The sequence below is a fragment of the Acinonyx jubatus genome, chromosome D3 (assembly GCF_027475565.1).
Source record: "Acinonyx jubatus isolate Ajub_Pintada_27869175 chromosome D3, VMU_Ajub_asm_v1.0, whole genome shotgun sequence".
Classification (NCBI taxonomy): Eukaryota; Metazoa; Chordata; class Mammalia; order Carnivora; family Felidae; genus Acinonyx; species Acinonyx jubatus.
Window position 1 is genome coordinate 17,211,749 of NC_069392.1, and position 25,563 is coordinate 17,237,311.

Consider the following 25,563-nt stretch of genomic DNA (forward strand, 5'->3'; position numbering starts at 1 on the left):
TTGTGTTTTGTCCCTCCAGCCTACCTCACTCCCACCATCAGAACACATCTGCTCTCAGTCTCATTCCCTCTCCCAGCTGGTAGACAGCTTGCTCATCTTTTGCTAGATGTGTAACTATCGTTGTGTGTCTGTTAGTAACTTAGACACCTTTTCAAAGGGACCTGCAAAATCAAGATCCTTATTCCAAGAGAATGCTGCTCATGGAAGCATTTTTTTTTCCAGCCATCACAAGATACTACTTGGAGAGTCTCTTGGACCCAAGAGCTATTTGGATGGGAGCTACCTGGATCTTCTCCTGATGCTAAATCACACAATGTGTGTGACTTATTTGGTGAGGCCTGACTCTGTACTTGGGAATTAGCATCAAATCAGTAAAAAGGGTTGCACTGGTAAATCAGTTTAAAGCTAGTAGCTTTTTGGTTTCATGGCTCTTTCCCCCATTGGTACTACTGGGTCTTCAGACTGGATTTCATAATCTGAATGTTGTTTCTGACACATAGGATGTGTTAGAAGCACCTGATCACATTGCTGATGTGTAGAAGCACCTGATCACATTGCTTTTACAGTTGACCAACCTATAGTTTCCAATACCATTTTAGGTTCAGATCTCCTTTGATGATTTCAGACATACTCAGAAGGGGCATTCCTAGCTTCATTTTGTACACAAGCAAAGTGAGGACCAGTGAGGTTAAATGACTTGCCCAAGGCCAGACAGCCAGATCTTAGTCATGTACCACTGATCTTCACATCTCCTGATAATGATGACTTGGAGAGCCAAAATGAATAATTCACTTACTTTGTACAGGCACTGTTTTAAGTCTATTACATACTTTGTTTTACTTTTATTGGTCAGCTACTCCCTCAATTATGCTGCATAGCAAACAGCCCTAAAACTCAGTGATTCGATACGGCAATCATTTATTCTCACGGGTCTAGGTGTGGGCTGCAACTTGGCAGGGATAGACGGGGCTCCAGACTCTATGTTCCAGATTGAGGGTTGAGTTCAAATTTGACCCCATAGGTTTACCCCAGGGCCCAGGATGACGAGGAAGCAACTACCTAGGGGAAGCTTTGCTCATGGTAAGGACAGAAGCACAGGAGAGGCTTTCTAAGCATATTTGTTGTCACTGTTTACATCTCATCTGCTACCATTCTATAGGATGAACAAGCCGTATTGTCGACTGCCAAGTTTCATAGCATGCAAACCAGTAGGAATGAAGAATCGGGGCCAATAATTCAATTTACCATGCCATTTAATCCCGACAACTCTAGGGAGTTAGACACTATTATGATTTCTATTTTACTGATGAGAAACCGAGGCTGAGTCAAGCGGTTAGTAACGGGAGAGATGGCAAAATTACACTCAGACATTCTAACCCCAGACTCAAGCTGTTAACCATTGAACCAGCTCTTGATGAAATGGTGCCCCACACAGAGGAAAATTAAACAACAGGTTTGTACAGGCTGTGCTGTAGGCATAGGAGATCCACACAGCGGGAGGTGCTCTGTCCGTGGTCCTGAAACATCATGTATGCTCTACAGACTCCCCTAACTTCAAGCCAACACTCCCGGGAATTTTAATCGAGGTGAAAGAGGAGAAAAATGAAAGACATGAATAAAAACAAAATGCATAGAGGCAGACAGTTTCCTTAAAAGACTGACCAGGTCTTGGTCAGTTTGTTTGGACAAACTTTTCAAGTGGTAGCAGCTCCCAAGAAAGAAACCACTTGGGAGCAGGACTAGAAAAATCAAGTATTTCCAGGAGAGTGAGAACACATGTGCTCAGTGGCACAAAGCTGTGTGGGTGCCACACAAATAAATTATTTGGAGCAGGAGAGTAAACCAAGCTCCCATCAACAGGGCCTAATTGCTGTGCCAGCCTCCCTTAGATATACAAGCATGCTTTGTGTTTTCCTTTTTATCCTGATGAAATTATGCATCACAGAACAAGCAGAACTGTGACTTAAGTTCCACTCTTTTATATGGCTGATTTCATATCATCAGGACGTTTGACAGTCTTCCTGTGTTGCTGAACTACGAGTCACCCCTCCCCACTCTAGGCAATTTGAGTTGGGACCATAAGCTCCTTGATCCCCCTAGTGCAATGTTTCTAGTCTTGTGCTTAAACTTAGGGATACAGATGGTGGGTAAGTCCTATTTGTAGTCACACAAATGGGGGAACTGATCAACAGCTAGCTGGCCTGAACATCTGAGAGCACATAATTTTTTGCAGCTTAAGCCTTAAGGAAAAAAAAAAACAAACAACACACCATGAGGCCCAACCAGTGAAATAGAAAAAGCCATCTTTTTAAGGTCGGGTTTCTATGGAGCTCTCAAGATCATGTGTTTAAAATCAGGAGGATTCTCCGAGACCACAGGTGATACACACACACACACACACACACACACACACACACACACACACCATGTATATATATAAAGCCATAGCTTTTCACCCTTCTTTATACCTGTCACCATGTGACTTTGAAGCACCCTCCCACTCTGACTCTGGGCTTGGCCATGTGATTCGCTTTAGTCAGAGAGAGGTTAGTAAATGTGATGTAACCAGAGGCGGGAAATGTACCTGCATGATTAGCTTTGATCTCCCTCTTACATGCCTCTTACCCCTGCTGGAGGATGCCAGCAAAGCTCTCCTCGACTGCCCAAGCTTAGGCCATCCTAGATCAGTCAACAATCAGCCATCCCCACACATCAGAGGGAGTCCAGCCAAGATCAGCAGAACTGTCTAGCCAACCAGCTCAGATGAAAGAGCAACGAACCCTGATTTTTAAGTGCATTGAAATTTTGTGTTGCTAGACAGCATCATTGTAGCAATAGGTAACTGATATACCACCCATTCTAGGGGTTTGAAACTAGGGTTCCCTCAGGGTTCTAAAGGTCTATGAAAGTGTCCAGAAGGAGGGGAGTAGAGGAGGGCGATGCAAGCCACCAAATTAGTTTTAACTAGAATTGTGATAGTTTTCTGTTCACACATTGAAGTTTTGTGCAGAGTTTCATATGATAAAACAATCCCCTGCCTTATCAGTTTAGAATGCTTGGGACAGTAAGTACTAGAATATCTAACTCATAATGTGTGTGTGTGTGTGTGTGTGTGTGTGTGCGTGTGTGTGTATATATAGTAATACATATCTTTATATAGATCCTTATATACATATCTGTATCATGTATTATATATTTAAAAGGTAAGAGAAATCTTGTAGAGCTAATTGCCTCAAGCTGCCAACTGCTTCTTTCTAGGAATTTGGTGATCCTCATTGGTAACGATGGCTTTTACTATATTTGTCATTCCTCTCTTTAGATCAGTTACCATAGAATCCTCCTTGGCTTTATTTCCTATATAGTTCACTTTAAATATGCCAAGATATTTGATGATTCATAGCAGCTCCACAAGGGAAGTATTATTCTTATCCCATTTTACAGATGGAGAATGAAAACCCAGTGCCTGGGGCAAGGAATGACCTGCCATACTATTATCCCACTGAACAAGAGGACTGAAGGTAGACAGTTCCAGGACCAATATAATGATTCAAATAATGACACCAAGGATCCAATCTATCTATCTATCTTTCTTTCTGTCTGTCTGTCTTTCTCTTTCGCCATTCTTAGTGTGTTTGTCTTTTGATGAATGCATAGGTGTTGCCTCATGGCCTCAAGATGGCTGCCACAGCCCAAGGCATCAATGCCTACATTTGAGGCAGGAAGAAAGCGGAGGGGGGCTGCCAGCCAACTCTTCCTTCTCTCATGCTTGTCCCTTTTCATCAGAAAACAAACTATCTTCCTTACAACCACACTTCCCCATCCTTGCAGACTTCCCCCTATACTCTATTGGCCAGAACTAGACTCCAGTAAACCACTGCTGGCTGTAAAGGAGGCTGAAGAATAAATAGGTGGCACAGGCCCAGGCGAGGAGCAGGAGAGGCTTAACAGAGTCAGGATGTATCCTGGGGGCTCGTCATGTTGCTGCTTCAAACAAAATCAGAGTTCTGACGGCAAGGCAGATGTCAAGAAGATCTGTGGGGTAGTGAGAAGACTGTGGAATCTGCTACCCCTTTCTTTTTTCTTACATTTATTTATTTTGAGAGAGAGAGAATATGCATCCCAAGCAGGCTCCGTGCTGGCAGTGCAGAGCCCAACGCGGGGCTTGATCTCATGAACCATGAGATCATGACCTGAACGCTTAACCAACTGAGCCAGCCAGGTGCCCCACCACCCCTTTCAATAAAGCCCTTGACCTCAGCTGTCAGCCCCTTTAAGGACTGATTCAGCTGCAGACAACCACCTCACCAGGGACCATGCACCCTTCCCGGGACAGCGGACATCCAACAACTGATCAATGTAGGGTTTCAAGGGCTGAACACCTTACCCCAACCTAGGACAACCCCAAAAGGCCATCCTATCTCTCTATGGGGTCAGTTGAGGCGGTCACTGAGCCTGCATTACAGATCGACCTCTTTCTTTCTGCTTCCTTCCCCACCTGGAACAAGTGGTGATCCAAAAGCATGCCCTAAGGAATATCCCGCACGTTAAACTCCATTTCAGAGCCTGCTTCTCTGAAAACCTGACGTGCAACAGAGACGCAACCCAAAGTGTCCCCTGCATCAGCTAATAAAAGTTTGCAATTCGCTGGAGTAGATCAGTAAACCTTTTATGTAAAGGGTTGGATAGCAAATATTTTAGGCTTTGTGGGCATAAGGTCTCTGTTGAGACTGCTCACCTCAATCTTTGTAGCATGGAAGCAGCCAGACGGTACATAAAGGAATGGGTAAGGCCGTGGGCCAATAAAACTGTACAACTCACCCTCAAACAACACGGATTTGAACTGCACGGGTCCACTTATATGTAGATTTCTTACAGCACAGGACTATACGTGCAATTTCTCTTAGGATATCCCCAATAACATTTCCTTTCCCCCAGCTCACTTTAATGTAAGAATACAGTGTATAATACTTCTTACTATACAAAATACAGGTGAATCAACTTTTACGTTATCACTAAGCCTTCCGGTCGGCAGTAGGCTATTAGTTACTGTTTGAGGAGTCAAAGTTACATGTGGATTTTTGACTCTGCAGGATCTAGCACCCCTGATCCATGAGGTATTTGCAAAATGAGGCTGCATGCAGGTCCACTGCCTATAGTCTGGCAACCCCTGGACTAGATCAACTCTCTTACGGTACAGTTGAGCAAATGGAACCTTAGGGAGGAAAGAACTAAGCACATCAATGAACGCCACACGTGAAGCACTTAGAGGCCCACGACACGGTTATATTCAAATTGTGACAGCAATATGCTTAGTGAGCACTTAAAATGGGCAGGTGTGCCCGCAGTCGTACACCCCCCTTTTTCACTTAGGTCTCAAAACAGCCCCGGGGCAGGGGGTGCTGTCATAAGCCCCGATTTACAGACGAGGAAGCTAGGGCTGGAAGAGCGAGTCACACACCTGCTAAGAGGCAAGGCCAGCCCTGGAGCCCAGGCCTCCAGCCCTAATGATAGAATCAGAGGCACGGTGCCAGGGGTTTCCTATAGAACGTTCTCCACGCAGGATTCTTGCATTAACAAAACCCACCTCAAGCGTCTCAGGACACACGCCTCTCGGAGTTCACACAGTCAGGCTGAGACAGGGCCCAAGGCAGACAGTACAGACCCAGGAAGAGCCAGTAAACGGGTGTCCAGCCCAGCAATCACACATGCCCACCACCCACTGGTGGGACCATATGGGGAGTCACTGGTTTCTGGACTATCAGTTGTACTAGAAGAATCTTCAGGGAGGGGACTGCGATCTTGGTTCTAAGTACTTTTGCCATAAGCATCTTTACAACACACATTTTTCCTGCGGACCTCATCGGCTGTAAGGCAATTTTGCTGGAAACAGTTAAAAAACAAAATAGCCGGCTGAGAGTTTGGCTTGACAGCTCGTTGGTTTTATCAACTGTTCGACCCTTCCATTTCCCCACTGATCTCAGCCCTCCTAATGGGCTACGCACAGGCACAGAGTTTTGAACGCACATTTCCCACAGAACTTTAAAAGGTCCACCAATGCACTTGTGACAATGTGCCAAGAACAAAGGATAGCGTACAAGGCCTTTCACGACACAACCCAAAGCATCCTGGTATGGGGAAACGGATACCTCTCTTAACAAAGGAAGACATTTCAGTGAAGAAAAGGCGTGATGCCGAACCAACAACAACGACAAGTAGGACAGTACGAACAAAAGACTTTGAAGTTAAGTGCTCAGGTACAACTCAGAAAATTGATTACTCCCACAGGATTGCCATGACTCTACACACACTTGAAATGCACTCAAATATTTTGTTATTCTGCAGTAGAGCAGAATTTTCATTTTGTCTTCTTTTGTGTTTCGTGATATCCTTTGTAACGAACGCCCTTCTTGTGTTCTTCGTGATTTTCTCTTTTACGGCAAAACTTCGCTACGGCCAATTAGTTACATGGCAACAACAACAACAAAAACAAAGTTTGCCGCGAAAATACCGGACACGGTTATTTTTATATCGGAAAAGGCTCAAATGCAGCACAGCGTCCAATGCAAAACAGCCACAGAAGTTCAGGATAAAATAAAGAAATGCCAAGGAGGTTTCCCAGGCTACAGCTCCCCTGGCCCACCTCCCCTGCCGGATGTCCCAATGTACCTGTTCCCTCATCTTCCTGGTGGGCTCATGAGAAGGCAGGTTTTGGGGTCAGACTGGTCTCGGATCCCGACTCCCCGCCGACCCCTGGCGTCTAGCTATTCAAGGCAGGATCCTCAGAACAGCCTCGCGGCATCATCTGAGAGGCAATCAGAAACGTGAAACCCATCTCAGGCCCCACGAGTCAGAATCTGCATCCTAACAAGATAAAGATCCCTGGGGGTCTGCACGTGCAGTCAAGTTTGGGAAGCATGACTGCAGGCAACCCCTAGCCATTCCTCAAGCCCCACCTGGAAGCTGTAAAAAAGTCAAAGCTGTAAAATCTTTAAAAAGCTGCCAAAAAAGAAAAAAAAAAGTCAAATAAGGAGGGGTCAATCATGTCAAAGCGTTTTTTTTTTCCAACTTTTTTTATTTATTTTTGGGACAGAGAGAGACAGAGCATGAATGGGGGAGGGGCAGAGAGAGAGGGAGACACAGAATCGGAAACAGGCTCCAGGCTCCGAGCCATCAGCCCAGAGCCTGACGCGGGGCTCGAACTCACGGACCGCGAGATCGTGACCTGGCTGAAGTCGGACGCTTAACCGACTGCGCCACCCAGGCACCCATGTCAAAGCGTTTTTAAACGGAGCCGGAAGGGGGTACCTGGGTGGCTCAGTCGGTTAAGCATCAGGGACTTCAGCTAGGGTCATGATTTCTTGGGTCTGTGAGTTCAAGCCCTGCGTCAGGCTCTGTGCTGAGACCCTGGAGCCTGCTTCGGATTCAGTGTCTTCCCCTGTCTCTAACCTTCCCCGCGCATCCTCTGTCTCTCTCTGTCTCTCAAAAATGAGTAAGTGTTAAAAAAATTAAATAAATAAAATTGAGCCGGGAGGCCATAAGGAGGCGGGCCTTATGCACGTCCTTACCAGGTGGACCCGTGAACTTGTGAACGGGGCCAAACCACAAATAGCCCGAGGACTGGGTCGTAACACGTGCAGCTTGCAACAGTAAGAGACTTTGCTTTGAAACCAATTATGTTTCAGCCAGGAGTAGTTTTCTGCCGCCAACACCAATCAGAATTCTTTGTAAACAACATACACAGAAATACACGTTCCCTTTTATCTTTCAGAAACCTTGACTTTTGCCTTGCAAGTGGTAGGGGTGGGAGGGACACTATTCCGGTTGGTACTCAAATCTGTGTTCCTCGAATTGTAACTCCGAGACCCCACATAAATGCTTTTGGTTTTGTTTCAGCTTCTGCCTCTTTTCTCCGTCGACAAAGCTGTCTCCTGGGTCCTCTTGGCTGGGTTAGTTGACCCTCCACTTACCAAATATCATGCCCTCTGGCTCCTTTACTTGGCTGGGACCCGCCCTCATCCTGACTCTGGCTATCAGTGGCTGCCACCTTGGGGAACCTTTTAAGTAGGAGGCAATTGACCAGCATGTAATTTGTCACGCTAACCCTACAGGATAAACACCACCACGATCCCCTTTCACAGTTGAAGAAACTGAGGCTTACAGTTTTAAATGAATTGCTCAAGACAAATATGGAAGCGACAGGGATCTGAACTTGGGTGGGTCTGAGACCAAGCCAGAGGGTCGTACCACCTGTCTCGCAGCACACAGCAGCAGGTGGGGAAGCAAGGGAGGTGGTGGGGGGGTGGTGGTGGTGGAGAGAGACTTCTGTCCGGTGTATGGAACAGGGCACGGACACAAACACCTCAGCACACGGTGCATGAGAAGGGAGTCAGTGCAGAGTGCTCTGGGGACCCCAGGAAGCAGAAAGTCTGAAATCCGAGTCCTTTTTTCTCCAGCTCCTCTGTGGTTTGCCGGCCCCAAGCCAAGGCTTCTCTTAATCCAATTAAAATGGACTTGTTTATGCTTATCAGCTCTTTATTTGGTTTGTTAGAAATGTGCAAATTACCCAGAAGCCTCTTTGTCCCCTGAACCAAAAGGCATCAATAAAACTATTAAGTTAAATCCAATTAAATGCAGTTGCTGGAACTTGAAGGTGGCAGAACAGAACAGAAGCGAGGGAGGGGCAGGCGGGATTTTGCTGGGAAAGGGAGGAATTCTTCTGGCCTCCTCGCTTAGTGTGGTTCCTCTCAAGCACCCCCTGACTGTTGGCCGGGAAAGAGCAGGAAGAACCACACTGTACCATGAGCCTGACAGCGGACCTGTAGCAGATCATTAATTATCTCAGGAAATCTGCAAGACGGATCCGATGGACCCATTTTGCAGATAAAGGAACTGAGGCTCAGATAGGTTGAAGCATTTTGTCCAGAATATCACACAACTGGGGAGCGGCAGAGGAAGGATTTGAACCCTCATCTGCCGAAACCCTCTGCCTGGAGTCTTGGAATGTCAGGGCTTAAAGGGTCCTTAAAGGCTGTCCTGCCAAGGGCAAGCCTCCGCCAACATGTGGACCTGAGTCTCTGCACCCGTAAAATGTGCATGATGATAACCATGCCGACCTGCCAGGGCTTGGGGAGGGGTCCGTGAAATGCTACGTGTCTCAAGTGCCCGACACATGGTAGGTTATATGTTATATGCTAATTGCTGATAACTGACTCTTGGCAAAACCCATCTCCTTCCCCTTCCTATTTTTCAGAAGGGAAGGCTGAGACCCAGAAAGGGAACATGACCTCAGGGTTACACGGAGACCCCATAAAACAGAGCTGGGACTCAAGCACGGGTCTCTTGCCCCCTGATTTGGCATCTCATTTCAGCCCCTGAGCTGCCCCTCCATTTTGTAGACGAAAACACTGATGCACACCGAGCAGCGGGCACTCAGTGGCCAGGGTCACCCAGGTGGGTGCTGAGCGCCAGAGCCCTGGACTCGGGTCTTGGCACCACTGTTCTTCAGCTGCGTCGCGTGGGCACATGCCTTGACCTCCCTGAGTACCTGGCTCCTCCCCTTTAAAAGTGCGGCTCGGGGTACCTGGGGGGGGGGGGGGGCTCAGTCGATTGAGCGTCCGGCTTCAGCTCGGGTCAGGATCTCACGGTTCGTGAGTCCAGGCTCACTGCTGTCAGCACAGAGTCTGCCTCGGATCCTCCATCCCTGTCTCTCCCTGCCCCTCCTCCGCTCACACTCTCTCTCTCTCTCAAAAAAAGGCCCAGGGTGGGTTCCTCGTTCCTGGCTTAGACCCAGGGGATACAGATTGCTCAGGAAGGGAGGGCAGGCCAGGATTCCAGGCAACGCTAATCCCGTTACAGATACATTGTGAACCGTAGGGGATCCCACGAGCACCACCCTCCGCATGGAGATTTTCCAAACCCCTCCCTCGCTGCTGGCCCATCCCCAGCTTCTCAGAAGTCCAGTAAGCAGCAAGACGGAAGCGAGCAGAAAATGACGTGGGACTGTGCACTGGAGCCCGCTCACAGCCGCGCCACCACCCCCCTCCTGGGCCACACTGAGGCAGCGATCTTCAAGGTGTGACCATAAGAAGCCTGAAGTCAAAGGTGGCTCCCAGCCGGCTCACCTGGGGCAGGCGCCTCACCTCTCTGAGCTTCCATTTCCCCACATAACCGTCTTAATAGTATCGTTCTGACTTTTTCATTCCCACTCTTAAGCCCCAAAGCCTGTTGGGAGCTGCAGAAGGAGTTGAGAAGCAATGGTAATGGGGGGCTTTTCTGGAAGTTATGGAAGCTGTGCTTGATAGTGTCCTGAATACAAGATCTTTGACCGACTGGCCCGGGAGAGCCCGTGCGCACGGGAGGGGGTGGGATCTGTGACACGAGAGGAAGGAGGGGGTGACACTCCGCTCTGGCGGGCTACAGGGGATGATGCAGCCAGCCGGCGGACTCAAGTCAGGCCACTGTCCCGAGGGGGGTGGATTTTCCAATTTCCTTTAATCTCTTCCCTTAGCACACAAAAGCTGTGCCTGGAAGCCCAGCTCCCGGATTCTGCCCGGGGTGAGCAGCAGACCCCCTTTCCTGTACCACCCCGAGGCTTACCACTGGATGATGGAAAAGTAGAGAAGACAGAGAAGAAAAGCTGCTTCTTTTCCAGAACCAGCATTTGTAGAGGAAGGGAAGAGGGATTCTGGAGAGAGGACTGGCCAGGCGTTTGCTTGGTCTCCCCTCTTGCAGATTTGCTCCTGACACACTGAGGGCAGGGGTTTTTCCAGACCATAGCCCCACCTCGCTGGCCTTGCTGGGCACTCTCAGGTCTCGTGTGGCATGGGTGTGGGTGAAAGCCAGCAGGCAGCCGCGGGGCAGGACGGGTGACCTTCAGACAAGCTGGGATGCCTCATCCCTATCCAAGCTGGGAGGACAGCAGAGCCGGGGTACCCGGGCTGGGGGGGGTGGTTAGCTGAGGAGACACTAGTCAGCCACGCCCAGAGCTGGGTTCTCTTTCCATGGGTTTCCACTTGTACGTGCAGGATCAGGGAGAAAGGAGACATCTATCTCTCTGCACTAGGAGGCACAGGGTCCCGGCGAGTTGTACACTTCACCACAGTCTCCTGAGACGTCAGAGCAAGCCCTACCCGCCCCCACCCCCCATGTGCTTCAAGCCACCCCAGGAGAAAGGCAGGGGAGGGTGGCATCTGGGAGAGGGTGAGAATGTTTATCCAAGGGAGACTTAGCTCAGGAACCTGTAAAAACAACAGTCGAACAGAAATGTTAAAACTGGTTATATTAGTAGCAAAGCACCGCAGACTGGGTGGCTTAAAGGACAGACATGTACTGTCTCACAGATAATGGCGTCTGGAAGGCCAAGATCAAGGTGGCAGCTGGGTTGGCTCATTCTAAGGCCTCTCTCCTTGGCTTGTCGATGGCTTTCTCCCAGTGTCTCTTCATACCGTCTCTCTCTACGTGTCTGCACTCAAATATCCCCTTTTTAGAAGGACACCACTCATACTGGACTAGGTCCCACCCTGATGACCTGATTCTAACAGGATTATGTCTGTAAAGGGTCTGTCTCCAAAGCAGGTCACATTCTGAGGTCTGGAGAGGTTAGGATGTCACCATGTGAATTTTAGTGGGGGGGATGCCCAATTCAACCCATAACGTTAGTAAAGCTTAACATTTTTTGTTTTCTGTTTTGTTCTCTGCCAGTGCGGGGTGACGGAGGGGAGGGGTTTGGAGCCACGGCATAAGCAAGACCACGTGGGCTACAAATACATTACATTTTCTTCCCATAGCCAAATTGTAGCAAGCATTCGCTGCACAACCCCAATATATAATTTAGGCAGATTTGTGCAGCCTCCTGAATCACTGGCCTGGATTAGGCATGGCCCCCAGAGATAACAAAGCAAATGCAGTCTCGTAGCTCCAGTAAAAGGGAAAAACTTGAATCGAACATGACAACAGCGAGTGCCAGCAACTATTTAAGCACATAATATTTTCCAGGTGCTGTGATAAGCTCTTTCCACGGATTATTTTATTGAATCCTCCTTCAACCCTACGAGGCGTTTCTATTACACCCTGGATCTTACAGATGGGTAAACCAGGGCTCAGACAGCAACAGTCATTTGCCCAAACTGGCCGGATTCCAGAGCCTGCGTGTGTGATCGCTGCCCACCTGGCTGGCAGACCTCTTCTTAAAGCCTCAAGAGCTCTTCCCTCTGCTGCTAGGGATAGAAGAAGGGAGAAGGGATAGCAGGTATCCAGAGGCTGGGCTAGTGGGCAGAAAGCTCCCGTTAGCTCTGTGGGCCACGCAGGGCTTGCGTGCCTGGCGTCAGAATCTCAGCTCTACGGTAGCTTCTCCTGGGCGAACCCATCAGGGAGCCACAAGAACAAGAGAAATAATGCTTCTAAAAAGGAAACAGCATACGTGGCCGTCAATAGGGGGTTGGCTAAATTAATTAACTGTGGTGCTTCTTCCGGGTCAGCCTGGCAATCGCTTGAGTAATCAATGCCTGATTTTTTTTTTTATTAAATTTTTTTTTTTAACGTTTATTTATTTTGAGACAGAGAGAGACAGAGCATGAATGGGGGAGGGGCAGAGAGAGAGAGGGAGGCACAGAACCGGAAGGAGGCTCCAGGCTCTGAGCCATCAGCCCAGAGCCCCACGCGGGGCTCGAACTCAGGGAACGTGCGATCGTGACCTGAGCTGAAGTCGGACGCTCAACCGACTGAGCCACCCAGGCGCCCCAATCAATGCCTGATTTTTAAAAGATGGATAGAAGCGCCTGGGTGGCTCAGTCAGCTGAACGCCGGACTCTTGATCTCGGCTCAGGTCACGATCCCAAGGTCATAGGGTGGAGCCCCGAGTTGGGCTCCACAAGGGGCGTGGAGCCTGCTTAAGATTCTCTCTCCCTCTCTAAGGGTGCCTGGGTAGCTCAGTGGGGGAAAGCATCCAACTCTTGATCTGGGCTCAGGGACAGAAGGGACGGGGCTGTGCTTTGTGCTTCTGGAGGGTCACGTGCCGCATTCTGGAGCCGCTGGCAAGGCTCCAGGGCCACACGTGCCCCACCCTTGGCCAGGGGTCTCCGCACGGCGGGCTGTGTCTGTCTCCCGTGTCCGTGCTTCAGCATCTGTGGGGCTCAGCAGTCGCGTGGGGCCGGAAAGGGAGGTGGGCCCTCACCGCCACCTACCCACGGGCACCGGGCACGATTAGAGGCCCACCGCCCCGCCTCCCTGGGGCAGAGGAGAGCCGAACCCAAGCTCCCCGCTTTAGGTCCAAAAGAGAGCGACATTCAGAATTCAGGTCATTCGTTGAGACAAAAAAAAAAAAAAAAGTCTGAAAGCAGCATGTTTTGGAATGATCTAGAAAACTTTGGATTTTTTTTTTTTTGAAATAAATCCTTAACATTTCATACTGTTAATATCTTGAAAATTTGTTCGATGCTGTGGAAAGCCTGATTACTATTTTCAGATTCTCTCAGTAAACAGACTTGTTTAAAAGGTTAAAAAAAAAAAGTCGCTGAAAGCATGAAGCTGCTTGGGATTCTGTCTCTCCCTCTCTCTGCCCCTCCCCTGCTCTCTCTCTCTCTCTCTCTCAAAATAAATAAACTTAAAAAAAAACTCTTTCTCTCCCTCTGCCCCTCTCCCTCTCTCACGTGCTCTCTCTCTAAAATAAAAAATAAATAAAAGATTTTTTTATTTTGTAAATGGATACAAATGTTATGGAACAGAATATGTATACATACAAATCTTTTCTCTAGACTGATAGATATTGAAGTATAAAGACACACAGACTAGGCTGTAGATCATAAGCTGAAATACTAATAGTGATTATACCTGGGTGATCTCTGGAATTATAAGTGATTTTCCTTTCATTTTGGTCTGGAAAAGGTGACATTTCAGAGCCCAGTAAGCTGAAAGACCTACTGATCCTATAGTGAGTCTGGAAGGGGACCATGGAACCCACTCCATTCCCCATTTCTTGTTCCGTCCATCTGCCCCCACACCTGCGATTTCACCTTGAAAAGCTCGCTCTTTTGGGTTAAGTGGTACCATCTCCCTGCCGGACTTTCAAAGGAGAGGAAGAGTGGCATCAGCCACTGTCCTATTTTGAGGCGTCAGGGAGGGAAAGCAGTTGTTGCCGGCTGCATCCTGGTTCCCAGAATCCATCCCAACTCCCAGCCAAGATGGGAGTTTTCTCTCTCTGACTCCCGGGAGGTGTGAGGCGTTATAACAGAAAGCTCTTCTCTCCATTCTGTAGTAATCCCTCTGGACCTAAGTTGTTTAACTCAAGAAGCAGCATATCTAGTGGGAGAGTATAAGGAGTCACAAAGCTAGGGGCCCCTGGGTGGCTCAGTCGGTTAAGCGCACGACTCTTGATTTCGGGTCAGGTCATGATCCCATGGTTTGTGAGATGGAGCCCTGCGTTGGGCTCCATTTGGAATTCTCTCTTTCCATCTGTTCCCTTCCCCCATGCTCTCTCTCTCCAAATAAATAAACTTAAAAAAAAAAAAAGCCAGAAAGCTTTATGGATATGGGTTCGAATCCTATCTCTTTTATGTATTAATGTGTCATAAGATTCATGAAAGTCAGTGTGGGAGCTGCTGATGTAGCCCCAGAACCCAGCACAGTCCCTGGCACATAGTAGGTGCTCAGTAAAAGTCAATGGGAGGACGTCAGTGTGGTCCCGGGAAACATGCTTCCCCCCTTTGAATGTCAACGTCTTCATCTCTAATGAGAAGGTAGTTTTACCCTGCAGGGATTTTTTTTTTTTCTGTTTTTTTTTTTTTTAAGTTTATTTAATTTTGAGAGAGAGAGAGAGAAGGTGCGTGCACATCTCCGAGTTGGGGAGAGGCAGAGAGAGAGAGGGAGAGAGAATCCCAGCGGGCTCCGGGGCTGTCAGCACAGAGCCCAATGCGGGGCTCGAACTCGCGAGCCGTGAGATCATGGCCTGAGCCGAAATCAAGAGGCAGACGCATAACCGACTGAGCCACCCAGGCACCCCATACCCTGTAGGTTTTTAATGAGGATGAAATGAGGTGATGGATGGACATGGCCTCTGGCTGCTTGTCACCATGCCTCTCGTGCCATCATGAGTCCCTGCTTCCCAGCCAAGCACTGGGGTCTGGGCCGTGGCCTGGGCATAGGAAACTGTCTGAACCAGGAGCTCGCCAGCTACTACCACCCACCAGCCGTGGCTGAGAGCCCCCTTTCCCACATCCCCGTGTGTGTCCTTGCTCCAAAGCTCCAACATCTGGGAGCCAACCAGAAACTCATTCAGTCATCCAGATATTTGCTGTATGGGCACCAAACATCTGCACGGTGGAAACCAAGGGAAGGATAATCCTGGGGTCCACCTCTCCCAGAGCTAGGCATCTGGGCTCCAGGGATACTTGGGCATCAGGCATCTAGCTGTACTTCCTGCCGAAGCATCGCCTGGTGCCCAACCCAGACCTGGCGCCCAGTTGGTTGCTCCAGCCATGATTTCTAAGTGGAAGGATAAACACAGGAAGTTTGTGGTCATGGTTGTACCAGCCAAATTCTTAACAGGGTCCGGGTCCGGAAAGAACTACAAAACAATGCCGGGGGGGGGGGGGGGGGGGAGGGGGGGGAGGGGGGGGAGGGTGGGAGGGGAGGCATCTGGTTCCTTTATTTTCCGGCTGCAATTAATCAGACAAAGGGGAAAGGAAAAGGCCAAGGGAGATAAAAGCACTGAATGGAAATCGCCTTCATTTGGGAGCCCTCCTGATGGTGCCAGGGCAAGAACCCTGTGGCGGCCTCTCCATTTCTGATCCAAGTGACATGGGGTCGCCACATCTGGGAAGTGGGAGCTAGCTCCCTCCTGCAAGCTTCACCGGGACAGGAAAAACCGTGAAAACACTTTGGAAATGGAGTATTGTAACAGTGATCGTCTTGAAACTCGATGATGGCGATGATGATAAAAATAACGTCAGCCTGTGGTTATTTCCCCATTTGTCCCACAAAGGATCGTGAGCATACTTCCTGGGCTAAGCCCTGCTCTGGGTGCTGAGGCTACAGAGGTGGGCCAGGCAGACGCGGTCCCGTCTCCCCCCTCTCCCCGGGGCCCTGATGGAGCTCCCCACCCAGGAGGGGGACAGACTCGGCATAAACTTCTTCCAGGTGGAAAGGAAGTAGTACGATGAGTGGAAAACAGGGGATCTGATAGACAGCGAATGGACACGGGGCTGCTTTACCTGCAGAGAGGGGTCTGTAAGGGAGAGGCTGAAACTTGACAGAAGAGGGGATAGCGGTCTGGGAACAGCCAGCGCAAAGGCAGGGAGGAGCCCTGAGCTGGGGAGCAGCGGGAGGTGAAGGTGGGGGGGGGTGCTGCTCCTCTAGGGCTTTGGACGCCACCGTAAGGGACTGGGATTGCTGCGCTCTGTGAGGGGAGCTCACTCAGGCTGTTTCGAGGAGGGTGGGTTGTGGGGGGCAAGGCCAGAAGCGGGGAGACCAGTGGGGAGGCTGATGAGAGTGGGTGCTCCACGCGAGCCCGGCAGCTGCTAAGTGCTTGTGCGCGACATCTCATTTAATCCTCCCAGCGACCCTGGGATGCAGGTTCTTATTAGGCCCATTTTACAGATGACAAAACTGAGGCATTGGAGATGTTGAGTGGCTTGTCCAAGTCACAGAGCCTTCACCCTACCCCTAACCCTAGACGCTGTAAATGGTGGAGCTGGGATTCAAGCCCAGGCATTCTGACGCCCGAGCCCCCGTGACCCTGTGTCCTAGCCATCAAGGGCCCTTTGAGTCAGGGGAAAGGGCTGGGGCGACCCCTGGGAGGGCTTAGTCCCTCCTGAGATGCTGCCACCCTGGAGGGACCCTGCCGGGACCGCCTCCTTCTGAGTTGCTCTCTTGAATCAGAGAGATGCTCCCAGACCCAGTTCTGTCCAGAGTGCCAAAGGAGGTGGGGGGGTCACTCCTGCAGATGCCATAGATTAGTTCATTTTCAAATTGTATTTTAAGATGTATTCTTCAAAATACTTCTATGGAGGCCTAACTTCCTACAGTGAAGGGCAGTAATCATCTATGCATAGACCAATGAGGTTTTATGTCTAAGGACAGACGCGTAACTGCTACCTGGATCCGGACAGACAGCGTTGTCACCCACATCCAGGACAGCTGTGAGGGATGACGTTTATGTCCCAAACGCAGTCTGTCTCTGCCCTGTACAAGGGTTTTCCAAGGCCTCCTGCCTCCTGGTTAGCCAGGATTCCGCTGGAAATGCCCCAGTGACCCCTGGATCCTGGAGACGGGTCCTTCAGGGCAGATGGGCACCAAAGCCCCTACCAACAAACCATGAAGACCACAGCCCGTGAGTGCCCGGGTCTCCGGAATGCTGGTGTTCAGGAAAGTGGCTCACGCGGGCATTTCCCCACACACCTCACTCACAGCGGCCAGTGAGGTCGGGGGGAGAGCGTGGCGGGGGGGGGAGGGGTCCCCATCTCATTTGCGAAGAGGCCTCAGTTTTACCATCTGTAAATGAGGAGGATGGGAAGGGATGTGGTTTTTAAGATTCCCAGGGCTGTGAGGAAACGACAAGCCCACCCAGACACCATCTCCTTCCTCTGAAAGGAAAAAGCCAGATCCCCACCCCCCGCCCCCCACTCCCACCTCCTTAAAATCTGACACCGGACAGGGAGTGTACCTTCCCCTCCCCCGGGAGGAGTCTCCTGAGAGGACACTTGGCACTTGCAAGTTGCTTTAGAATCGGACGCACTGGGGTTTGCTACTAAGCTCTGTCGCTGAGCAACGCCGGGCAAGACACTTCGCCTCTCTGAGCCTCCGTTTCCTCGTCTGGACGTGGGGATAGTAATGGCTCCTACCGCAAAGGCTGTTGTTAAGGATTCAATGAGAAAATGAAACCAAAGTGCTTGGAGGAGACCCAAACCCGGGGCATGCTCAACCGATATTACCCACTATTGATGTTGTTGGTATTGCCGTCTTTAAGCTTTGAGCACAAGGGAAGCGTCTCGGATGCCTGCGTTTCTTCCTTCATTCACCACGGCTCTCCTTGCCCCACACACCCTCACCCCCCCTGCCCGATGACCAGGATTCCAGAGCGATAGCTGGCCAACTCCCAGGGGGAGCGACTTCTGGAAGATCCCGGGGACAGAGGTCGGATGACCTCCAAAGTTGAACCCCAGTCCAAGCACCTAGCGTCTTGTCTGCATAAATCCCCCCCGGCCGCCACCCGCAATTGCGGCACTAATGGGCCTCTGTTCCTCGTAGGTTAATATATGTATTATTTATAGGGTTTTATTATGTGCTCAGAGGGCTCCCCTGAGAAATGTAATTGTGCACTGGGAGGTAAATTTGAATAATATTTACAATTAATTTCCATCAATAAAGCAACGCACCGAGGCCTCTGTGCAGCTGAAACGGGCCCTGGGTTGGCTTTCCGCTAACCGCTCCCCTGAGAAAGCCTGGGTAGCTGTTAAGCGTCTCTAGAATAGTCCACTTGTCTCAAGCTCTACCTCTGCTCCCACTGCACGCATGTGGACGCTGTAGCCGCCTCCTGGCTTTCCCTTCTGCCCTCCTCCAACCTGTCCTCCCCAGCTGGGCCCCGGGCATCGGGCATCATTGCAAATATGCAGGGCTGAGCGTGGCCCTGCCCTGCGCCTGGCCCCCTCTGCCCTGCTCGCCATCCTGTCTGCTCTGTGCTCTCTGCTGCAGCCCCCAGGCTCCTTCAGTCCCCGGCAACCACTCTCTCCTCCCACACTGTTCCCTCCTCCCGAAGCACCCTCTCCCGCACCCCACCCCCAATCAGCGCCCACCCATCCTTCCCGTCTCAACGCCAACATCTCTTCCCCGAGGAGGTTTCCCCGGTCTTCGGACAGGGTCAGTCGGATCTCCCTGTAATGCGTGTGTAGCACTTAGTGTGGCTGTTTTCCGGTTTTTAAAAACTCGTTGGCTGTCTCTCCCACTGACCAATGAATGGGCTCATGAGGACGGAGACTGTCTATGTCCCGATCACTCTTGCATTCCTGGTGCCTAACACAGGGCCTGGCAAGGAGAAGCTATGAAATAGATTTTCACTGAATGGATGAACGGGTGGCTATAGAAACGGTTATGTAAATGGATGGGTGGGTGGATGTTGGGGGGGGATGGGTGAGTGTTATCTTGAGTAAGTCCCCGACAATCTCCCGTCCTTGGTTGCTAAGGAACTGAGAGAAGAGGAGGGAATGCTTTTCAAAATGCAGTGTCTTTGAAGTCCTAAATTTAAGGAATGATAGGGAATTTGGGGGTTCCTCCAGCCGCCGTGCAACACTGCTGTGTGACTTTGGGCAGCGTTCTCCACTTCTCTGAGCCTCGCCTGCCCCTCTGGGAGGCGGACGGGGAAGGCATGGGGGTCTTGGGGGCCAGGAACATCCAGCACGGAGCCCACTCTTGCTTCAGTCTCTAATCAAAAGCAACTTTGTCCTCAAAGGGAGAAAGCAATTCTTTCACGGTTGGACAAGTGGCTTCCTGGTTCCTCCGGGTCCTGGAAGGCATCCCCAACAGGAGTTTTCCAAATCCAGGGTTTGGCAACCACGGGCCCGGGGCGCCCCAGCTCCGGCCAGGGCACAGCACGCTAGGGCAGAACGGGAGGGGGAAGAGCTGGGGAATTGTAGACCACTTCCAAGCGAGCAAACGCCAGCTCGGTTTGCAGCAAAGGGCGGCTCTCGAAACCTCAGTTCCCTCATCTGTTAAATGGGAGAGACCCTGATGGCTCTCACTGTTGGGTTCTTTTTTTTTTTTTTTTTTAGATTCATTTATTATTTATTTATTTTGAGAGACAGAGAGAGAGAGAGAGAGAGGCAGAGGGGGGGGAGACAGAGAATCCCAAGCAGGCTCTGCACTGTCAGAGCTGAGCACAACGTGAAGCTCCATTTCACGAAATGTGGGCATGACCTGGGCCGAAATCGACAGCCACCCAGGCGCCCCTCACTGTTTGGTCCTATCCTCTCCCACCCAGCCTAAGCCCTCCGGAGCTGACTCTGCGGGCAGGCTTAAGGCAGACTCCTTCCTCAGCCAGCACAACATCAGGGTCACTGTCCCCTCCTGAGCCCCTCCCCCTCATCCCTTGGCTTACCCCCCTCCTCCGTCCCCTTTCCCCTCCCTCTCTCTCCTTCCTCCCGTAGGCCCAAGACGCTGGGATTTCAGGGCGCAGACCTGGTTCAAAGCCCAGCTCCCACCGTTTACCGGCCACGTGAACCCGGACAGGTGGGGTCTGCAAGCCCAGCCTCCCGCCCTGCTCACCCAGGCGGCTCTGATGGTCTTCTTCACATTGGACCATTTTGAGGGTCTGATGAGATTGTGAGCCCGACACCTAGTAGGTGCTAAATAAATGCCAGACCCCTTCCTTTATCTTTGTTCTGCATTTCCTCCGTGCTTCCCTCAGCCCTCCCTCTCAAACACCACCTTCGGCTCTGGTCCCTGTGCCCGCTTCCCCGGACCCCCTTGGTCCACCAACCCCACCCAGGAAGCAGCGATGACCGCCCCCATCGGCCCGAGTCCCGGCCCCGAGAGGAGGCCTAGTCAGTCCCAGAGCATGTTGGCTGCCTGCGGAGTCACGCAGGCACGCACGCTGTGTGAGCCGCAGGACCTTTGCATCTGTGAGATCTTTGAAGAAGCTGTAGGGACAAGATTAAGGAGGATGCCACGGTTGCATTTAAGTATTTAATGGGGAACAACTGGTGGGGCAGCCAGAAAGAGGCCTAACCCTAAGAAGGAAAACAGCTGGTTTGAATTCTACTCCCGCTCATCAGCTTTTCCAACAAGCTGGTTTCCTGGCTTGTCGCGCGGCCCAGGAGGAGTGAGGGACCCGCCTGAACAAGTATCACCTGGGGGTCAGAGCCTGCGTGGCTGGTGACCGTCTCTGGGGTCTGGAAGACGTCCCATGCCATCTCGTTGCTTCACTTGTGAAGTTGGGGCCGGGGCTGGGGGATGACGAGGGGCACGGGGCAATATTTAAAGTTCCCTGTGTTTGCTCCCAGCCAGTCCAAGTTCAGATTTCTTGAAGCCATTGGGCGCCCTGGCTTAGGGTCACTTCAGAGCTGCCTCATCATAAGCACAATGACCCAAGAAGGAAAGGAACAGTCTGTCTCTTAATGAGGTGTGATTTCCAAACAGCCCGGGGCCTCGGGAACTTGCCCAACGCCGTGTAGACATTACATCTGTTCATTGCATCTTGTCGGAGGATTGGCTTCACGATGATGGCGTTTGGAAGAGAGCGTGGACACTGGGAGGCCAAGGGCCCCCGGCCCACCGACGACTACCTCCTGCCCATCCTCTCTCTCCCCACTGCCTTCCCGGAGGTCTCAGGGGGCGCAGGAGCTGGGAACCACGGCGGGCGCGTGTGGATGGATGTCGAGGGAACTGGAGGCCAAGAGTATTTTCTCTGCCATGTTGGGTCGTTTTCAAAAACTATTTGCAAAGCTGATGTATAGGCCAAGGAAATGTTTAGATTAATCTGCTGAAGAATCAATATTTGTGGTCAAAACCCCAAGCCTCTCTCAAAACCCTGATCCTGAGGCCTTATTTGAGTCAGATAGACCTAGTTTCCAATGCTGGCTCTGGCAGGGACCAGCTGGACGCCCTCAGGGAAGTTACTTAACCTCTCTGAGCTTCAGACACCTCATATGTAAAAGGGAAGTAATAACTGGGAAGTCAAGGCTGCTGGGAGGAATAAGTTTAGCATAGGGAGCACTAAATAAATGTAGGCTACCGTTATAGTCTAGAATATTCTCAATAGATACATTAGCCATTGAAAACAAACAACAACAAGACAGAGCTTCCGGAGCCAGACAGAGCTGGCTTCACATCTTACCTCTGCCTCTTGCCGGCTGTGTGTCAGTGGGCGAGTTACTCCCCACCCTCCCTGAGCCTCAGCTTTGCCATCTGTAAATGGGACAAGGACACTGTGGCACAGGGAGGCGTCAGTCCCAGGTGAGAAAAGACAGCATGGCCGCGCCAGGAGGGGCTCCGCGCCTGCCGTCCCCACAGCCCGCATCTTCAGAGCACGGTCACCACTCTCTCCACCCCTTCCCCCAGGCCCCACATGTCCTGCCCTCACAGAGCCCACAGGGCTCCTCAGGACCTGTTCTCTGTCTTCCCACCTGATCTGAAAGCCAAGTGCGTGGTCCTGGCAGTTCGCGAGTGCCTGTGTCACCTTCCTCTCCCAGGTAACCTGTGCATCTCCACTTGCCCTCACCCGGAGGAATGATGCGGGCGGGCGGCAGGATTTCTGGCTGGCCAGTGACACAGGCATGTGGGGCGAGGCGGCGATTTGCATCACACTGGGTTGGCCCTGACCTCTGCTGCTCAGGCCAGGAATACGCCCCGTGGCGTGTTTGTGATTCCAGGGGAGCACGGAATAGGCAGCTTAATCCCTCTGTCTTATGCTGATCCCGGTTCATGGCAGCGCTTTTAAGAATGCTCCCTTTTTTGCTTTGGGTCAGCCAAGGCAGGTCTCCCAAGAAGCATGGGATGCCGGTCCCTGGCCTGCCCGGTCAGCCACGCCCCTCGGAGGACGGAGTTCCGAGCCCTGGACTCCCAGCTCAAAGCACTGGTCAGCCCCGTGTAAACTCTAGCAGGCGTTGGTGGGTGCTGAAGGGGGTTTCTGCGGTGGTCTTTGGAAGGCATAGCTCTGGGCCTCCGAGGCCGGAGTGCCTGTCCACCGGGGGTTCCCGGATGAGGCTCAGAGCATGCTGGTCTCCTTCTCGTTGATGGATGACATCTTGGTAAAGCTCCTGTGGCTGGGATAGGAGGAGTGGCCTGTGTCCTCGCTCAGCGCGTTAACCAGGCGGGAGAAGAGGGCCACCTTGAACTTCTTGAAGTCCTGGCCCACGAAGACGTACAGGATGGGGTTCATGCAGCTGTTGGCAATGGCAATGGCGGTGGCCAGGGGCAAACCCAGGCTGAAGACGGAGCCCGGCACGGTGGCGTGGCGGAGCTCCAGCAGGTAGAGGGTGTGGTAGGGACACCAGCAGAGGAAGAAGGTGGTGATGATGGTCACGATGATCTTGAAGGGTTTCTTGGTCTTGGCCAGGCGGTTGCGTCGAAGCTTGCAGACGATGGTGAAGTAGCAGGCCGTGATGATGAGCACGGGGACCAGGAAGCCACAGAGGAAGCGGGTGACCGTCACCACCGTGTGGCGGCTGAGGCCCGCGGGGTCCAGCCCGGAGCGAGCGAGCCACGGGGCGGAGCCGGCCGCGGACAGGCTGAAGTTGTTAAAGCAGGACGTTTTCCCATGCACGTGGGCCGTGTCCCGGAAGACGAGGGACGGAGAGCTCAGGAAGAAAGCCAGGACCCAGATAACCACGCAGGCCACGCAGGCCAGCCTCACGCCGCGGTGGTTCTGGGACCAGACGGGAAGGAGCACGGAGATGCAGCGGTCGAAGCTGATGACGGTCAGCAGGAAGACGCTGGTGTACATGTTGTGGATGAGCAGGAAGTTGCTGATCTTGCACATGGCCGTCCCGAAGACCCAGTGGTAGTCCATGGCGGTGTAGGCAATGTGGATCGGGAGGAAGACGTTGAACAGGAAGTCCGCCACGGCCAGGTTGAGGAACCAGACGGTGTTCACCGTCTTCTTCATCTTGAAGGTGGCGATGACGATCACCAGCCCATTGCCCAGGATCCCGAGGAAGCAGACAATGCTGTAGACCGCCACCAGGAAGATCCTGGTCACCTTGCCTTCCAGGGGAGAAGACTCCTCCAAAACCACGATGGGTTCAAAATCATCCGAGTACTCCTCGTCGTAGGAGAAGGAGGTGTTGTAATCCTTGTCCCCCATTCTCTGTGAGCAGAGACAGGAGTCATTAGGGGAACTGGCTCTAAGAGGTTGACCAACACCAGCAAGACCGACAGTGTCCTGCCTGACACTGAGCCGGGCCGGCGTAGTATCTTGACTGCTTAACTACTTGCTTCACCACAAAGCACATGGTACAGATGGGAAAACGGAGGTCTAAGGAGCTGAAGTCACTTACCCAAGGTCATACAGCTGAGAAGAGGCGGGGCCACGAGTCAGACCCCAGCTTCAGGGTCTATCCTCCTGACAACCATGGTCGCTGCCTCTCGGGGACCCTCCCCTTCCCCTTACGGTCCACCGAGGGAGAGAACATTCATCAAGCTCCTCAAATCATGGCAGAACTGCAATGATGCTAAGGGCCATGAAGGAGGGGTGAAAAACGCTGTGGACGTGGCTCCAGCCATGTTTCCAAAACCCAGGAGACAGCTGTGCTGGCATCCTCCAGTGCCCCTACCTCGTCACGGGTCCCCCACGGGTGCCCTCTGGACATTTGTTCAGACCGCAAAGGTCCCTCACCGTTCACTGTTAGGGTGTCCAAAGCTCTCCAGTGGGGTCCTTGGCCAATCGGTCCCAGGGCACAGCTAGGAACACCTGCAGGAAAGATGAGGAGGCAGTGGTTGGACCCAGGTCCAAGAGCCAGGGGTTGGGTGCACTCAGAGCCACAGATACAATCTATTGTCATTATCCCAGTTTACAGAGGAGAAAGCAGAGGTTGGAGGCTGGAAGGTGACAGAGCCCCGTGAACCCAGATTAACGGCTGGACCCTTCATCCCAACCCCCACCTCCTCCCCACCCAAGTACATCCACAGGTGAGACTCTGAGTCAGGGGTGGGTGCAGGGAAGGCACAGGGGAGAGCATGTGGATGGTTCGATGCAAATCTTCTGCCAGGGCAGACCCAGAAGACAGAAAAGGAACGGTCCTGAGCACCCACGATGTGCCAAGAACTATGATTCCCTTAGTTTGTCTTTCCAGGGGCTCTTTGAGGCAGGTGTTGTGTTTCTTGTTTGGGATCTGGGAAACTGAGGCCCAGAGAGAGAAGCGTCCTGCTCACTTGGCATTCCCTGGGCCCTGTGGGTGTCACGGATCACACACAGACCTGCTGTCACAACAGCCCGGTGAGGAGACAGACACAAATGCATTCACTGAGCACCTACCATACTTCCCATAACAACGCTGTTGGGTATTTTCCCCACTTCCCATAACAATATTGTTGGGTATTTTCCCAACCTAAGGAAGAACAGAGAGTCTGGGGAGTTTGCAAGTTTGGGAGGTCTTGGAGGTGGTCTCACGGGCATGGTTCAAACCCAGCTTTGGCCACCTACCAGCTCTGTGGCTTTGGATACACGACTTCTCCTCTCGGAGCCTCAGTTTCGTCATCAATAGAATGGGAATACTCACTACTAAACAGAATGGGTGTAAAAATTACAGGCATCAGTATGGCACGTTGCTTCAGTGCTGGCACATGATCAAAAAATGTTAGTGATTCAGTTAGGGCCCGGGGTAAACCGTGGGACTGGAACCCAGGGCTCCGACAGCCCAGAGCCCATGCACTTTCCACCACCCAGGCTCTCCCCATCCTGACGAATGGGAACCAAACCAGAAGCTCAGCCGGTGAGACTGCCAATCGATGCTTTGTTATAAATAACGCCGACCTTCCACCATATAAACGCATTACTGGTCCTTAATGGGTTTGAGGCGGTATTTTATTGCAGAAAAGTCATCTTTTGCTTTTATTAAATAAAAGCCACTTGGAAAATCC

The 25,563-nt window shown here is 51.6% G+C and overlaps 1 protein-coding gene across 11 annotated transcripts in view; it reads right to left on the minus strand.

The window, feature by feature from the left end:
* Positions 1-20,762: 20,762 nt before the first annotated feature.
* The window catches only part of CMKLR1 (chemerin chemokine-like receptor 1), a 53,675-nt gene continuing 48,874 nt past the window's right edge, over positions 20,763-25,563 (minus strand). For 6 of the 11 annotated variants that reach the window (XM_053205518.1, XM_053205517.1, XM_053205516.1 and 3 more), the window contains 2 exons: positions 24,258-24,394; positions 20,763-23,791 (listed from right to left, as the gene is read on the minus strand). In XM_053205518.1, coding sequence (XP_053061493.1) covers positions 22,691-23,791; positions 24,258-24,293 — 1,137 coding nt within the window. In that variant the 5' untranslated portion in view covers positions 24,294-24,394 and the 3' untranslated portion in view covers positions 20,763-22,690. The remainder of the gene's footprint in view (positions 23,792-24,257; positions 24,395-25,563) is intronic. The other 5 variants (XM_053205520.1, XM_053205522.1, XM_053205523.1 and 2 more) reach the window with 2 other exon arrangements.